This window comes from Cavia porcellus, unplaced genomic scaffold (assembly GCF_034190915.1).
Source record: "Cavia porcellus strain 051 isolate PalLab524CR breed Dunkin Hartley unplaced genomic scaffold, mCavPor4.1 scaffold_3, whole genome shotgun sequence".
Classification (NCBI taxonomy): Eukaryota; Metazoa; Chordata; class Mammalia; order Rodentia; family Caviidae; genus Cavia; species Cavia porcellus.
The window spans coordinates 45,038,884-45,057,493 of record NW_026947486.1 but is presented as its reverse complement, the minus strand read 5'-3'; the positions used below and the strand labels follow the sequence as shown (position 1 = coordinate 45,057,493).

Below are 18,610 nucleotides of genomic sequence, written 5' to 3'. Positions count from 1 at the left end.
CTCTTCCTGTTCCTCATGGCTGCCCCTGGCTCATGGGAAGGTGAGGTGTGGCTTCTTGATTCTCTTCTTGTTCCTCATGGCTGCCCTTGGCTCACAGGAAGGCATGGTGTGACTTCTTATTTTCTCATTTCCCATGATTGCTCCTGGCTCATAGGAAGGCATGGTATGCCTGTTGAAACTATTTATATTTTTAATTTAACCATGGGAATTGAAGCCAGGGGCTCATACATGTGAGATAAACCTCCTACCACTAAGCTACATTCCCAGGCTTTGAAAAAATGCTTTATTTTTAGATAGAGTCTTTTTGAGTTATACAAGCTGACCTTGAACTTTAGATTTTCTGGCCCCATATTCTGATTAGTTGAGATTATAAGTATATGCCATCTTGCTCATCTTGGGAATCTTACTTATTTTACAATGTGATATTTTATTTGAGTGATTTGGTTTAAATTTTTTTGTTGGTAAAATAAAAAGTTGTAACTGTATATTAGTCCCCTTTTAAAAAATATTGTATAGTATAAGTCAACTCATCAAGAGATATAAGAGCAAGGTTTTAGCATTAAACTCATCAAGAGATATAAGAGCAAGGTTTAAGCAATAAAACTTAAATTGGTGTGATCTACTCTGCTTTCTCGGGATGCAGATGGGGCAGAAATCATCTAAAAAGCAGACTCATCTGCATCTTCCTTTTTGCAATTAATAATTCTCTTTGTTTTCTAAATGTTTCTGATCAATCTGTTTAAAGGAGAAGGTGCAAAAAGGCATATAAGTAAACATTTAAGCGATTGTTATGCATCTTTGAATATAAGTAGCAGCGTACATTCCATCTGTCACAAACGAGGAGGCCTTAACATGTACTACCATAACCTACAATTGAATGAATTACTTATTTTTATTTATTTTTTTATTATTCTGGTCCCTTTGGTAAGATGTGCATTATTATAGGGCTTAGGAATCGCTATCCCTATTGCCATACTGGTTGTAGCCCACATGACCACTCAGAGAGCTAGCTTTGTTGTAGCTTTCTTCAGATGACTTTTCACATTTCTGGCATCTCTAACATTTTGGGATCTCCCCTGCAACTTTGATCATACTCTCATAGCTTTTAAATAGCACCAATTAAGGGGTTTCTGGCAGGGAAAGTGACCTGTCACACAATTTTACCTAGCCATCCATACCTTTTGTATTGTAGTGGAAGCCTCTATGATCCCATTACTCTTACATTTTCTATGCCTAAGAAACCAGAAACACATGGATGATACCAAGGCCATCTTGAGTAACACCTATGCCCCATTAGCCCTGTAGTGGTCTCTAAGTGCCCCATTAGCTTATGGGGGTGGGGAACCATTCCCTAGGAGGTCCTGAATAAGCAAAGTGCCCTGGAACTCTAATCTTAAAGGAAAGTTTCAAAGAAGTTTATGCTTTTACATCCTTGAGGCTGTGATGGGTATGCCCTTAAACATTTACCTGCTTTTCTGATGCAGAGGACTTGGCTTTTAAAAAGTGTTGATGTTTTTAGCAACCCTGTTATCCTTGTCTTACCTTTATTTGCATTTCCTTGGGCCAAACTGTTAATTTTTCAAATCATTCAACTGGAGGTTTTTTTTTTTTTGCTCTTTTTCCGAGAAAGGGGGTTTGCCATGCAATTTAGGCTGGCCTTGGACTCACTGGGTAACTGTTTTTGTTCCTGATTCTCATTGTAGATTTGGCAGAATGCAGCCAGCAGTAACCATACCACAGACTGAATGTCAGGCTATCCTGAAAGTTTCTCTGCCAGATCTGTTAGTCTGCCACATTTAAATTTGGCTTCACTAGGCCAGCATGGTGATGCAGACTTTGTAACCTCAGCACTTGGGAGGCTAAAGCAGAAGGATCACCACTCAAGGCCTGTCTGAGCTTCGCAGTGATTTCAAGACCATCCTGGGCAAAAAATTACATATATATATATATATATATATATATATATATATATATATATATAGCAAGTCTGTCTTTTAACACAGACAAAACACAGATTTTTCCCAGAATAAAACACACATGGCCTATATGCCAGCTTTCAGGCCTTTTTTGGTACAACTGCAATCACCCATCAAGCTTGACTTGTAGCATGCTAGAGGTTCTCCTGCTAGCATCTTCAAACCTTCACAAACTCCTTTCACAGACTGTTTTGAAAGGCTTTTAATCTACATGGTTAGGTACAGTCACAGCAATAGCCCCACTAGTATACCAGTTTTCCCATCATTGGGATACAATATCTGACATTCACAGCTTAACCGAAGAGAGGTTTAATTTGGCTCATAGTTTCAGTGGGTTCATTCTAGAAATGGCATATTAAGCGTGCATGCTGAGGAACAGCTGCTTAATCCAGGGAAGCTAGGAAGGAGAGATGGTGTATTATTCAATTTTGAGGCTGCAAAGGGTGGAAACCCGCTGCATTTTGGGATGTCCTGTGGCCATCTTTTTTATCTCTCTGGTTTTTTTTTAGCAATCCTAAAGTCTCAGTTTTATTTTTACAATTTATAGCTTCACTGGAGTTTTTCTTTTGGCCAAACTCACAGCATTGTAAATTATCCTTTTGGGCTCTTTGCTCTTGATTTGCAATATAAAGCTGGCTAAAAGCCCCCAACAATAGCCATGCCACAGCCTCAACATTTGACTGCCCCAAATTTTCTTTGCCAGATTAATCAGTCTATTACCCTTAGTCTCAGTCTCAGGCAAAGTCTCTGGGCATGAGCAGAATGTAGACAAACTTTCTGCCAAGCTATAGCATACATTGTGGGTAGTCCAACAACCAATGTAGTCTTTCTTCCCAGCAGAAACCTCCAACACCTAGTCTTTACCATCAGGCTTTTTATCAGCCTTTTGGTCTTCTGAGCTCTGACCAGAATCTCCTCTATACAACAGCCTAAGCTGCTCCAGCTCTATGCATCCAGGCGACATGTCCAAACCTTTTAAAACTCTGCTCACAAGCCATTTCCAAAGCCTCTTGAAAAACATGGTTAGATATAGTCACAGCAAATCATCCTACTCCTGGTACCAAATTTTGTCTTAGTTACTTTTTATTCATCGCTGAGACAAAATACCTGATGCCCAAAGTTGGGAAAGGAAACGTTTATTTTTTACAGGTTTTGGAGATTTTAGTCCATGTTTAGTTGGCTCCAAGGCAGCATGACATGGTGAGGCCACAGTTTATGGCAGCTGCAAACAGCAAGGTAGAAACCAGCAAGAGAGGTAGACACACCTTCTTCCTGCCATCATATTGTATGTTGTCTCCACCCCTATGTGGGTGTAGCATTGACACCATCAATCTAAGCTCTAGACAATTAACCAATCACAAATGCATAATGCAAATGCATGAGGCCTGGGGGCCACTGACATAAACCATGACAGATGGGAAGAGACAGGCAAACATGCACCCTTCATGATCATGACCCCAGTGACCTATCTCTTATGATAAGTCCCCATCTTTGAATACAGGCTTTCCATGTACATTGCAGATTTAAAGCATAGCACAGCTCTAAGATTCTGATTATGTTAATCAGTTTTGATTTCAAAGTGGATGTTTATCCTATAGAAATCAGCTGTGGCAGAGTATTAGAACCTTCTCATCTTTTATTTCATGAGTATTTCTATAAGATATTCCTTTGTTGCTGTGATTTATGAGTTTATAGCAAAAGGATACTCAGACTGATCAAACTCATTGTCTTCTGCAAAAGCTTTATGATTGCTTTTCTTTCACATTTTTCAGATAACTTTAGTACAAACATGGAAATTTTTTTAGAAACATTTTAAACATGTTGATGATATTAGTAAAAGAAGTATTTTCTCATGCTTTTAGCAACTGCTTTTTCTATTAATGAATTGGTCTTTGAGGAGCATTTTGAGAAATTTTGTTTTGTGTGAGGCTATGCACTATCTTTTTGAAGTCAAAACTCATTTATAGTAATTTGTGTTCTTTTACCATGTGTGTAATTAATAGTACTCATGTTCCTTCTCTTCTGTGCCCCATCTTGAATATTGTTAGAGGGTCCAGATTACTTAGCATTACTTGGTATTTGGTGTTGCTTTCATCTGGTTAGTGGATTTATAGAGTAAATAGACATAAAGGTTCAAAAATATTATCCTCCATTTTGTGACACTTTCATACTAGAGTGGTTTATTGCGAGCTGCTGGTATAAAAATGTATTTTGTTGTTGAATATGTCTACTTCTGTGGAGTTGTATCTAGGAATGACATTCATCTAGATAAACAGTGTATTTTGTTGAATGGTAAGACATTGTATTTATTGGATAATGGCATCAGAGCAAATGTAGCATTTGAAGGTTACCCAGTATCAAGTTGTAATTGGTCAAAATAGTTAATGGAATATTTCTCTGAGATTCTTCAGTATATTGAAAAATTATATAGAATCCGAAAATAGCAAGTACAAATAACATTTTCACAAGTGTTTGTTGGTACCTTTGTTTAAAAAATGTTTTGGCTGGGTCTGGGGATTTAGCTCAGTGGCACAGCACCTGCCTGGCAAGTGTGAAGTCCTGAGTTAAATTCCGGGTACCAAAACTAAAACCAAAACAACAGCAACAAAAGTTTTGGCCAGTTTCTTAATTATAATATAAAATCTTTAATTATACATGTTTATTAGTGGTATTATGATAAAGAGAATTCTGTTTGTGTTTTTAATTTGGTATATATGGTTTTTGTATTTTTTTTAACTCAAGAATTGCCAAGAAGATGCTTTTAGAAGAAATCAAAGCGAATCTTTCCTCTGATGAGGATGGATCTTCAGATGATGAATCAGAAGAAGGGAAAAAAAGAGCTGAAAAACAAAATGAAGAGAACGCAGGAGATGAGGGTGAGCTCCCAAAAAGAATATAGGATGTCATAATTTGCTTCCTTAACTGGTTCTGTCTGTAAAGAATATCTGAAGTATCTTAATTAATGCACACATTTAAAGTTTGTTGAAATGTGTAAGGGCTTGGGAGTATAGTACACTTGTTGAGCATGTATGACGCCTTAGGTTTGATATTCAGTAACACAAAAGAAAACTTTGTAACTCTATTACCATCATTCCTTTGAATATCCTGTAATAATTGTGGAAGTTACTCTAGTTTTTGCTAGTGCCAATAAGCATAATTTTTATGCAGAAGAATATTCTAAAGTGATATACAGTAGTAGAGAAGTATTCCATTGGTAAATATTCACTAATGGTAATGTCGAGTTTCATATGTAATATGAACTACTGTCATCAGTGATACCAAGATATTTGTACATATCTGATATTTTCCATAAATTTTGCTAATTGTCAATAAATAATATTTTTACAATCTAAAAGCAAAAGATGTTGAAGTAAATTTTATTGGTGTTTTCTTCATTTAGATGGAAAAAATCAAGTCAATTCTGAATCAGATTCAGATTCTGAAGAATCTAAGAAGCCAAGATACAGACATAGGCTCTTGAGACACAAACTAACTGTGAGTGATGGAGAATCTGGAGAAGAAAAAAAGACAAAGCCTAAAGAACATAAAGAAGTCAAAGGCAGAAATAGAAGGAAGGGTAAGACATTTTAATTCTGAGTGTAAGAAACATACTGTTTTATAAATAATTACAGTAATGAATTTAAGTATGTCTCTTCAAACAGTTGCAAGAGAGTGTCAGTGAAACTATATTTTCTTGTATGAGTAAAATAAAGAATTTATATGGGAAGATAACCCAGAAGAAATAAATGAGTTAGTAAAGCATACTTACAGGCAATGTAGAAAATGTAAGATTGTGAACAATTACAGGAAGAAAAAGTGCTTTCTTATGGGGTGATGGAAAATATAGTTTGCGTAGATGTCTACAAGTTTATTAGGAAAATTTGGAATGGTTAAATGTAAATTAAATTCTCAGTACATTAAAAAAGTCTGAGGCATTTTGCATTGAGTTTAAATGTTTTTAGCGTCACTTTAAATACTAAAGATGCAAAAATGAGTAAGATCATTATCTGGTACAGTCGTTTTCAATCAGGTTCAGGAATTTTAAGTTGTACTGAGGAGACTGGAAGACATTATGGAAAGTGAAATAAGTCAGGTGCAGAAAGAGAATTATCACATTGTGGATGCTCAGAAGCTTGATTTCATAAACTAGAGAGCAGGAGTGTGATGACCTTTTTAGAGTAAGGTTAGGGAGATGGTGCATATGAGGGATAAAAGCTTCCAAAATGCAGTTAGATAAGAGGGAATAGTTCTATTGTTCTATAGTACAGCAGAGTAGCTATAATATAAAGCTATTAATGTATTTGTGAAGAAGAGAGGAGATTGAAAGTTTCCAACACAAAGAAATAGTGTTTGAGGAGATAGAAATGCTAATTTTCTTGACTTAGTCATTACACGTTATATATGTATTAAATTAACATACCACAGTCTAAATATGTATGATTATTATGTATTAGGAAATAAAATGTATAAATGACTGTGTTCCATGGTGAGCCAATTATATCATTACTAGTAGTACTGGGGCCTACACAGTCAAATGTTTCAGAAGATTCTCAGTGATCTGATATATAGCTAGTTCTGACAATTTAGGATGAATTGCAGACAATATTATAAACTTGTAGCACTGTTGGTGTTGTTTTATGTAATAAAAGTATTGTATAGAGCACACAAATGAAGGTGTCTTTAGCTTCTTGGAAAAGTGAGCGTTATCCTCAGAAAAGGTTTCAGAAAGAGGAAATGTTTTGCCCAGCAGATCAAGTTGGAAAGGACCAGGTAAGTGTGTTGTAAAGATTTATTATACAAGCATACAAAATGTAAAAGTGTAAAATATTTGGCACATGGGTAGGCGTGGTGGTGCATGCCTGTAATCACAGCACTCAGGAGCCTGAAGCAGGAGCATTGCCATGGGTTGGAGGCCGTCCTACATAGTGAGTTCAGTGCCAGCCTGAACCATGTAGTGAGACCCTATCTGAAAAAAAACAAAACAAAACGAAGAAAAAAGAAAAACATATTTGGCACATAATGGAAGGAATGAAGTTAATATGGATGATACGTGGGAGAAAGGAAAAGAACAACAGAAGATGAGGCTGAAAGACTAGATACTGGAGACTGTTACATACAAGCTTGTATTTCTTAAACTGGAATAATTGGTGGCATATGCCAAAGGGTACATCTGGTATATTTGAGGAGAGTATTTCACATATTATTTTTATGTGAAATAATCAAATGTATTGGGTAATTAAATATGATATTATTTTAAGTAAGAATTCGGCTTACAATGAAAGCCAAAGAATTCTTTTATGTTTAAGGGGCTGATTCTTTTTTTTTTTTTTTTTTTTTTTTTGAGACAGGTTCTTGACATGCAGTTCAGGCTAGTCTTGCACTCACTATGTAGCCCTGAGTTGCCTCGAGCTTAATGCAGTCCTCTTGCCTCTGTCTTCCAGGTGCTAGTGCATTATATATATTAAGTGCATACAATATTAGTATGCTTTTTATTTGTAATATTAACCTTGATTAGTTTACTGAGTTGGTGTCTGCAGTTTTGTTCCTACTATAAAAATAAATGGGAGCCAGGTACAGTGGCATATACCTGTAATCTTAACACTCTGAGAGGCTGAGGCAAGAGAATTGTTAAGTTTGAGCTCACTTAGCGAGACATTGTCTCAAAGAGTGAAAAAGAGATGGAGACATAGCTTAGTGCGTGGGCCCTTGGTTCATGCCCCAGTACCACAATGAGAAAAGGAAGGTTGGTTATTTTCTTATATTTAAGTAATGAATATTTTGTGGGGATATACTTTGAGATTTTTTAAATATCCTGTTTCTCATTCTACTTAAACCCACTAAATTTAGCAGCCATTTTGCCCATAGCAAGTATTACTTTGGTGTTTGCCTAATGGTGGTTTTTCATGTTTTGCATTATTACTTTAACATTTAGTAAATGTTAGGGAGAAATGTTTATTCCTATGAAGTTAGTACTATATACGTGTGTATGTATATGTATATATTATTTGGATTTACTGGTATTTGTTGTTTCTAATTGATACATCAAAATTGTATGTGTATGTAGTGTGAAGTTTGGGTACATGTATATGCTCTGTAATCATTCTTGGATATTTAGTTCATGTTAAGTATTTATCATTTCTTTGTAGTGACAACATTGAATAATCCTCTCGTACTATTTTGAAATACATGATATACAATATTGTTAAGTAAATGTCTCTTCTATGTAGTGCTACCGAACTTAATCCTCCTATCTACTGATAACTTTATACCTATTAACAAAACTCTTACCATTTCCCCTTCCCCAGAATTCTTCCCTGTCTCTGGAAATCACTATTCTACTACCTGCTTCCATGAGTTCAGCTATTTACTTTATTGTTTGCATCGTTCCACCTTTGTTACTGAGTGTTTGTTCTAGTTGAATCCTATATCTTTTCATTGTGTGCCCATTGTTATTTGACTGTTGATTTTTTTTTTTTCCGGTACGGGGATCGGGATCAAACTCACGACTGCATGCTTGCAAGGCAGGCGCTAATGCCACTGAGCTAAATTCTGAGCAGACTATTGATTTTTTTGAGGCTCATATTTTTCTAGCTTTGCTCTTACCATTCACAATTGTCATTATAGAAATGAGAGAGACAAAAATTGGATTTTCCCATCAATACTTTGATCATAACAGAGTCCCTTTTTCCTGCTGAAATAACTGGAAAACAGAGTTTTATTCTTAGTACCTCTTCACAGTTTTGAATTGATCCTGCTTTCCAATCAAAATGAGGAGAAAAAGGAAGAAAATGAGCTATGACACTCACAGATGTTATCTCCTGCCAGCCTCCTCTTCCCCAAAGTTACAGATGGGTAATTTTTTGGGTTTTGATTTAATTCATAAATTTTCCTGCTGTTTCCATTTCAGGATCCTATGGTTGTTTCTTTGTATGTCATTTCTATAATTTTTAGTTGTTATCATTGTGTGAGTCTATAATCGCCTTTTTTCATGTTGATCAGTTTACTTTGCTCGTGTCAAATAGCCAGATTTTTCTTTTTGTTAATTGACTTATGACAATTACTTGCATAATTTATTGAGTGGTAATTTTTGTCTGTCAGTCCATACACACTGAATACTTACATGTTAATGCAGAGCTGTGGTCTTACAAATATAAATATAAATATAGTTGGAATGCATTTGAATTATATTTATAAATACATGTTGAATATTCTTATGCAAAATGCTTGAGATCAGAAATGTTTCAGCTTTTGAGATTTTTTTTTTGATTTTGGAATATTTGCATATACATATGAGATACCTTGGGTGTAGAACTTACATCTAAATATGAAATTCCTATCTTATACACATAGCCTGAGATAATTTTATACAATATTCCTAGGTGCGCCTAAATTTTGACTGTGGCTTATCACATATCAGATAGGAAATTTTCCAGTTGTGAGATCATGTTGACATTCAGAAAGTTTTGTATTTTGGAGAATTTCAGATTTTGGGGTAGGAATGTTCAATCTGTATCACTTAAATCATTAACTGGTATATTCTATATCACAGTGATAATGAACATTTTGGAGCTTTCGATGATGTAAACAGTCTGTTGCAACACATGTGCCATTGGTTCGAAAACCACTGCTTTATGACGTAATATGCTTTCACGTGTATTCCTGATATTGCAGTTACCAAAGTTCTAATGTTAATTGGTATATTAAGTGAGTTTAATTTCTGTTGTAAAATATTTAATAATTTTATATATTTTTAAATTCAAGTGAGCAGTGAAGATTCAGAAGATTCTGATTTTCAGGAATCAGCAGTTAGTGAAGAAGTTAGTGATTCTGAAGATGAACAGCGACCTCGAACAAGGTTGAGTATTGCATTGTTTTTCAAAAAATTTAAGAATTAATCGAATGATTGTGCCTTCAAATTATTTGAGAAATGGTTTTCATAACCAATAAAGTTAATAATTACAATGTATAATATTTAGATTTGAAACTAGTTTTAAAGCTATTAATTTAAAAAGTACAAACACATTTCACATATAATTTAATTGTGTTCTAACCTGGCTGTTTTTTTTCTGGGCAAAACCACTTTTTACTGAAATTTTTGGCTGTTACAGGAAGAAGTCATAGGGTAGTACAAGACTTTGTAGATAGACTCTTTCAATCTAATCTCTGGTTTTAATATTTTGTATCTGTATGAATATTCTGTGAATCACTTTTTTCCACATAAAATAGAGGATTACAGTATTCTTACGTTAACTGATTATTGCAACCATAAAATAAGTAAAAGGCTAATAACTACCAATCCTGCAAGTAGCAGTTTGTCAGTTAATTATTGATTTTAGAATTAGAAAAATAAAGGTGTGTTTGCTTTCACAACATGTACATCTACTGTTCTTGATTGCTAGTTATATAAACTTTTTTCTTTTTTAGCTTTTTTTAAATAATACTAACCATTCTAGGGTTTTTCCCCCAGAATATCATCATGACCCTTACATAGTTTAACAGATGAACACATTATTACTGTTTGTGTGAGACTGTATGTGTATGCTTACACAGATGACTATCTCTACTTGTGAGTTTTAAAATGTTTTGAGCTTTTGTTTGTTTTGATGCATTTGTGAGAGAAGGATATTAAAAGTCTTTCCCTATCAATATATTGGTGTATGTCTGTTCTTTTAGCTTTCTATGCTTAGTAGTTTTTGTTTTATGAGATTGGGTACATCAACATTCAGTGCACATATACATAAAATTATCTCTTCCTGCTGAATTATTCTCTTTACCAATGTGTAGTGTGACCTTTTTTGTCTCTCTTGATCAGTTTTGACTTGGAGCCCGCTTTGTGTGAAATTAGAGGTTGATACTCCTCCTTTTTTTGTCTTTTTGAGACTGGGTCTTACTATGCAGTTCAGGCTGGCTTTGGGCTCACTTTGTAGCCCAGGCTGGTCTCAAACTTGTAGTGATCCTCCTTCCTCAGCCTGAAGAGTGCTGGGATTATAGGCATGTGTCACCAACTGCATTTTTTTCTGTTCTGGTTATATGAAGTATTGTTTTCCATCATTTCTTTTTCAGTTTATGTTTATTTTTTTAATAGATGAAGTGGGTTTCTTGCATGCATCATATAGTTAGGTTTTGTTTTTTGTTCCACTGTGCCAGTCTGTGTCATTCTTGTTATTTTGTTCATTTTTCATGGCTGCTTCCTTTCTATTTTCCTTTTTTAAAAACTGGTCTTCCAGTTAGGTGTATTATGTCCTTTGGACTCTAGTGATGTTTGCCTTGCTGTGTCTGTTTAGAGCCTCATGAGTGTTTTCTTTAATGCTGGTTTGGTAGTTATGAATTAAGATTTTCTTTGTTGTGAAGGTTTTTATTTTACTGTTAGCTTTGCAGGCCATCATAATCTTGGCTGGAACCTGGCTTTTTAGGGGGTAGTGGTTGAAAACCTTTACTCTAAGCTCTCTTGGCTTTTAAGATTTTTGTTGAGAAATCTGTCATTATTCTGGTAGGCTTACCTTTATGAGTTATGTTCTTCTGTAATGAGTTTTTTATTTAAACTTGGCTGCTTTACTTTGTACTTTAAAAAATTCATAGAAAGCTTTAGAATATCGGCTTCCCCTTGTTATCATCAAGGTTTATGGAAAGACAATGAAAAGTCTATCATGTCAACTGGGTATATATGCAAAAAGAATGGATAATTTACAAACATCTCTTCAATCAAGAACATTTTGCAGAATACATACTGTTACACTTCTGAATTTACTTAAAATCAGGCTTTAAAATACATTTCAAAAATATTGTTTTAATATTTTTTTAATTTTAAAGAGTAAAATACAACAAAGCAAGACAGAACAAAGCCAGTGAAGACAATGCAGCAAAATTGGTACAGAACTTAAGAGCAGGATATCATGAAAAGAATAGTAGCTACCATAGTATATCTTGTTATTTTCCTAATAGTTGTCTGTTCCATCAGGTATAGAAAAATCAAACTAAAAACAAAATAATGCAGTAAAACCAATCGAAACAGAATTTGAATAAAGCTAAACAATTAGAATGAAGCAAAACAATGAAAACAGTATTGGACATCAAAGACAAAATAGAAGGAAAGTCCTCCATATTTGCTGTATTGCATACTGTAATCCTTCGGAGAGAAGTCAGATTGCTGGCCCAGGCCTTCATTGTTAACCAAACAATACAAGCATTTAGTCGCTTTATGTACCTTAGTTGGTATCAACTCAGGCTGTCCTGGGAACCATCCAATTGCTAACCAGGGGGTGGTGGTGGTGTGTGTGTGTGTGTGTGGTGTGGTGGTGGTGGTGGTGGTGGTGTGTGTGTGTGTGTGTGTGTGTGTGATTGATTCTCCGCCTGTGCTCAGGTAAGTGGTAGGTTTGTGCTGTTTACCAGGAAGGCTAGATTGTTGATTTCTTGGTTGGTCCCCCAAGTCCCAGCGAGGTGTACTATCAGGAGATGCTGGCTTTTCTCTTCCAGGTGTGCGCATAGCTTGTGCTACTTACCAGGAAGATATTTCAAAAATACTAACACTGACAAGCCTAGCAGAGTAATGTTGAAGGCAAGCTATAAACAGCTTTGCAGGTTGACTGATTGTCTTTTTTTTTTAAGAGTAGAATATATTTATTGAGAAAAAGAAAGCTTCTGTCTGAAGAGAGACAGCATGGGACCCAAGCGGGTTGCCCGACTGATTGTCTTTTTGAGACAAGGTTACACTTTGGAGTTCAGGTTGGCCTTGAACTCACTTTGTAGCTCAAGCTGGGCTTGAACTCGAAGTGCTCCTGCTGCCTCTGCCTCCTGAGTGCTGGGATTACAGGCATGTGTCATCAAACCTAGCTTTTCCACTTTTAATACACTCTTACTGTGATCTGGATTAGCTGTTTAGGTAATATCAAGAGGCCACTAACGTAATATCAAAAGAGTGGAAATGCAAAGTCAAGAAGATAACAAATTGAGTAATAATGACAAAACATTATTTGTTAAGTAATGCTACAAAATTATATAGTTATATATAGGAAATGAGTGAACTATTCCAGTGCTCTCAATTAAGATTCTTAACTAACCCGGTCATTTGATGGCTCACTCATGAGAGCTGCTTACACAGACTGCTTGGCAAGGGGTACTGTGCTGGACTTACTGCCTAATTTGCTCTTTTCCTTTTTTCTTTTTTCCCCCCAAATCAACTAGGAAAGACTAAGTACCCCTCAAAGTCACCAGAAAAAAGAACTCACCAGATCACAAAGTACTTCCTCCACCTCCCCCATTCTGTAAATGATTTCATTCTAAGCATTGTTGTAAATCACTTTTGAGGTAGAGAGTATAGACTTATCAAAATAAAACCTCAGTACTCTTATATGTTTAAAGTTTTTCTCAATTGATCAAAAAGGTTTTTAGATACTTATCTTCCATCTCAGGTTACTCCTTATAATAGTGTTGTACATGAAACTGAGTCATCAGGGTAGTTAAGAACTTTAGGTGGGACATATGAGTTCATTTACGAAGAAAAAAGATCTTATTCTTACATCTTTCAGTGATAAGTCATTATCACTTAGTGAGAATTATTCTCAAAGCAAATATCCTCTAAGATACCTCAGTTGTCATTTTATTACAATAATATACTTTAGCATATTAAAACTTAGGAAGAGTAAGACAAGCAAGCAACAAGTTAATTAAAATCACAACTCAGAATTACAATATTTCCACATGGTATCACTCACTTTGAAATGTAAAAAGTCTTTTAATGTTTAGAAGAAGGATCTCTAATGTGTAAGCTACACTTACCTGACCAAACAAATCACACACTTGGGAGATTATGCAACATGAGTAAGTACAGAAAACTGCCCTCCAGGACTGCTTCTATGAAGCTTAAATAATTAAATGACCATCATTTTGGGGTTGGAAGATGAATATGGATTAGGAGGTCCTACATGTATAAAACTTCGAATTAAAATACTTTAAACAGACCATGTTAGGTGTTTATTTGATACTGAAAACTCATAACGCACTGCTCCTCATCACAAAAATTCCTTATTTTAAGGATTTACACAATTAAGGAAAAAAAATCTGGATACATATATTTTTTGCCTGATCACTATGTCTGTTAAAGGCTCTCCAAAATCTTGAATAGAAGTATCATACTTTGCAATGAAATGCTTGAGTTCTTCAACACACCAATTACCTTTTTCATATAAATTCTACCTCGGTGCAAACTGTATAGACTTTTCTAGGGAAGGATCTTTTTCTTTTTCTTTTTTAAATTTTATTTAAAGAAAAAAACAGTAAAAGGGTACAAGTAATACAGAATTTCAAAAAAATAAACAGTAAGAAATCATTAGTTAATAGATTACATATTGTCATCTTAGAAATAGTTGTTCAAGTTACAAAATTAAAGCATACAAAGTGGACATTCAAACAGTGAGACTGCAAACAGTTTAGTGATCCAACAAAAACTTAGTAATATGGTCATCTATCATACACACCTAAACACACTTGCAGTTGTATTCTTTAGAGCACTTTCTTTTCCACTTTTTTACAGTAACATTTACAAATTTTGGGTTTTATTACTCCCACAGTTCTTATTACTTTTTTTTGGAAGAGAATAAAACCAAATGTGACAAAACAAAGCAGAGTCAGTCAAAACAAAGGGTGGACATAGTACCTGATGTAAAAACAGAATTCAAGGTAATCTTTCATCCTCTTGAATGGTTTCACACTGTCTTGATATGTTTGATGCTATAGTATACGAAGTTATACTCAAATATTTCAAGGAAAGAGACACTATGGTAACTACTATTAAGTCGGGTTATGTTGTAGTGAAACACTGTGTTGCGAGGCTGGGGATTTAGCTCAGCAGCATAAGCGCCTGCCTTGCAAGCAGGCAGTCATGAGTTCGATCCCTGGTATTGATAAAAAAAAAAAAAAACACTATGTTGCTTAAATTTTTCTGTTCTGACCTGTATTGTTATGTTGTTATGTCCTCTTTTATTTCAATCTCCCCCCTCTTAAAAAAATTATTTATTTATTTATTTATTTAAAATTAAGGAGAAAAATTTTTAAAAATTAGCAGGATATATTATAGTAACTTTTTTGATTTCCTATTAACTAGATTTGAAGCCCTGTATTGCTCTCACCATCTTGTTTTGACTGATCTTACTCTATTCTGTTCTGTTTGATAGTATCAAGTTTGAGGGTGTAGGCAACTACTTTGAACGCAGTAAGATTCACTATGATGCCCATTCTGGTTTGACTATTATCTTCTTTTGAAGTCCTATAATGTCTCCAGTGTTTAGGTTTTATTGGTTTTGTTATGTACTGTTTTGTTCAATTTTATTATACCTGTTGATATAAGCAATTCTTTTTAAGGTAGCAAGCAGTATTATGGTAACCATTGTTGATTACCTTGTATTCTGTTTTTACATCATATACTATGTCCATCCTTTGGAAGGATTTTTTTCAATCAACATTTTCGCCGCCATCCTGAAAGATTTGCTGTGTTGTCAGTAAACCTGTTTAATCTCTTTCATTTTTGATGCTATTGCTTTGAAATGACTGCTGATGTGACTATCTTCAAATAATTGTGTGCTTTCTGCTGCATCGGTCTCTGGCTTCTTGGGCTGCCCAACTCGAATTCTGAAATCCCAGAAAAGTTGCTCTCTGACCTTTTAAGCTGTTCCACAGTCTTCCAGTCTCAGCAAGTTCCTTTTCAGTTAGCCTGCTGGGTTTATCTAACACCTTTGATGAAAGACCTGCTGGAGAATTTGAGAGTGTATCTTGATGTTTTCAAGGACTGGACCTGTCTCTCTACCTCAGTGCTGAGATTGGTAGAAAGAACACATTTTGCTTTGGAGTAGAGAGTATCTTCTGCCACCAACATGGTAGTCAAATCTGAGGTGTGGAGAGTCCTTTCGGCCTACGGGTAATTTTTGGGGAAAAAAAAAGGAAGATCCATTGTATGAGAAGACTGATCTCTTGTACAATGAGAAGAATAGAAACTTTTTCTTCTAAAGCCATCTCTCATGTCCCTGTAATTACTCTGGTGGCTTGCAGAATAATCGTATCTTGACCATCAATAGCCAGATTCATCTCCTCTCTGAGGTGATCCACTTCTTCGATCATGAGTAATACTGTGGCCCTTGTCATATTCTTGGGAACCAACATGGCTGTAATACCTACTGTAGCTTCCTTCACCAGGTCTACCTAGCAGTGGTAGTTTCCTTGGCTCAATGTTAAGTACTCTGTGGTAGCCGTTACTGGAATGACTCCAAGGTTTTCTGGGAAGTCCTTCATAGTCATAGTGTCTGTCAGACCACATGTCATGTCTTCTGTCAGGCATGACTCTTTGGGACCCAGAGGGCCAGCAAACAGCACTGCATGGGGTGTCTGCCTCTTCCGCCTTCATCTGCACCTCCACTGCCACCAGTCTCTGAGGAGGCACTTCCGGCACCCGAGGTGATGTCAGCCTTTAATGGCTTTCATTCTGTCTTTATTAAGACTGTCTAGAATTTTGACTATGATATTTCATGGAGTTCCTTTGTGGTCATGTTTACCTGGGGTCCTAAAAGCCTCATTATTTGAGTGTTTGTTTTAATCTCTAGATTTGGAATATTTCTTGCAATGATTTTTGCTAAAAGATTTTATGACAAGAATTCATGAGAGATGGATACAAGAGGTAGATGATGCTAAAAGAGCAAACCAATGAATTACCCATGTCAACAAAGGAGTGGAAAAGGATACTAAAGTTATAAAATCTTTTAGCAAAAATCCTTTTAAACCAATGAAGCCTCTTGGTAATTTCTTCATACATTAGTCTTCTCTAATCTCTTCAAACTATTGGCTTTCGAGTTCTTTGCCTGAGACTTCCCTCAACTGTGGTGCTCATCAGATCATCTCTGATCTGAGGGATGTTTTTGCTTTGTTTTTCTCATGATTCTTGAACTTGTCAATCAGTAGGGTTCAAAAGCTCTGCCACGATAGTGGAGATCTGTTTACTAAGTGCATTTCTCCCTGTGATGTGCCTTTAGTTCTGGGTGTGATTTACTGCACAGACATCTACTCAGCTTAGTCAAGGAAGAAATATTGGTTCCTATCACTTTATTGCAAGGAGAGAATAGCTGCTGGTAATACATCCAATCAATCAATCAATTAATCATATATTGATACATAATTAGAGGTTGTGGAGTGATAAACTTTTTTAAGTAAATTTTGTACCATTTCAATAACCCAGGAATACAAAGGATTAGTAATGGTAGAGAAAGTTCTGAGAGATACAAGAAGATAACCTAGAAAAGGATTTTAAAAAATAAAGAAGAAAAATTGAGAAAATCAGAGGGAGACTAAAAAGTAACACCAAATGAAAGAAACAAAAGTACTTTTTGATGATATTGTTCTTATACCTGGAAATATTGAGGGAGGAGGGAGTTTGGAAAGATATGTGTAGGGGTAGAGGGCAAAGGAGGGATTTATGAGTAGAAAGTAGGAAAATCTTCATGGCATTTGCATCCAGTTTATAAACTAACAGAAATTCTATGTTAGAAGACTGAAGCAATGACTTTTGATCATGGAAAACCTGTTGATTCACGTGAAACATTATAGAAACCAAAGTGATGTGTTGGTTACTTTTCTCTCATTGCTGAGATAAAATACCTGATGCCCAAAATTAGGAAGGAAAGGTTTATTTAGCTCAAAGTTTGTAGAGGTTTCAGTCTGTATTCAGCTGGCTCAAAGGCTGGTTGTCATGTGGTAGAGAAGCAACAGGTCATGGTGGCGAAAAAAAGTAAAATCAACAATAGCAAAAGGGGAGGAGCCTGGAGAGAAGACTCTTTGTGTCCCTTATACAGTGTGTAGGCTATGTACCCTAGGGTGGATGTAGCACTCATGCTCATAATCCCAGTGTATCATGAATCAGTCACAGACTCTAGAAGCCTACCCTCATGACTGCATGGAGGCTTTGGGGGACATCCAGATAGAAACAGTAACAAGTGATTATTATCATTCATATACAATTGCTCATGAACATACACATGCTAAAATAGAAAAGTGGGGAAAATTACTTTTTTATAATAGCTTTCGTTTATCAGAAAAGTAGGGGAAGGTGGGGAGACTCAGTGTTTGAGAGGTTAAGTGAAGGGGACTGGGAGAGTTAGTCTAGTCAACACCTAACAGAAACACTAATTTTAGTACCCCTAGGAAACAATACTTGGTGGAAGGGAAACCTAATGTGAAATGTTAACATTCTATAGCATTTAGATTTATCTGAATAGTTTATGTATAAAAGAAAGGAATAGATAGAAAGGGATAGAAACTGATAAGTAATAAAAAATAGGGTGGAAGTGCCAAGAGATAGGAGAAAGTGAACACAGATAAGGGAAGGATGAATTTGTAGACTTGATGGGAGATTGTGTCAAACTATTGAACTGATGATCAATTGAGATTAGATAACATTCAGAAACACCCTTTGGATATATGGGAATTAATTACCTAGAGTGTTTTACAAGCAGCCATGGAAATTGTGTAAATGTTGCTATAGCCATAAACACATACATACAAAGGCCTGTAGCCCAAAAATAAATAAATAAATAAATAAACTGTAAAAACATACATATACAGTCACAAAAAAACCTGTAACGAAGGAAACTTAGAAA

At 35.5% G+C, this 18,610-nt stretch overlaps 1 protein-coding gene and 1 pseudogene across 7 annotated transcripts in view; one reads left to right on the top strand and one right to left on the bottom strand.

Moving 5' to 3' along the window:
• Atrx (ATRX chromatin remodeler) overlaps positions 1-18,610 on the top strand; it is a 292,107-nt gene that overhangs the window by 113,758 nt on the left and 159,739 nt on the right. For all 7 annotated transcript variants that reach the window (XM_063246118.1, XM_013153686.3, XM_013153684.3 and 4 more), the window contains 3 exons: positions 4,719-4,852; positions 5,377-5,553; positions 9,738-9,831. In XM_063246118.1, the coding sequence (XP_063102188.1) occupies positions 4,719-4,852; positions 5,377-5,553; positions 9,738-9,831 (405 nt within the window). The remainder of the gene's footprint in view (positions 1-4,718; positions 4,853-5,376; positions 5,554-9,737; positions 9,832-18,610) is intronic.
• On the bottom strand, positions 15,395-16,302 carry LOC106027924 (periphilin-1-like; annotated as a pseudogene).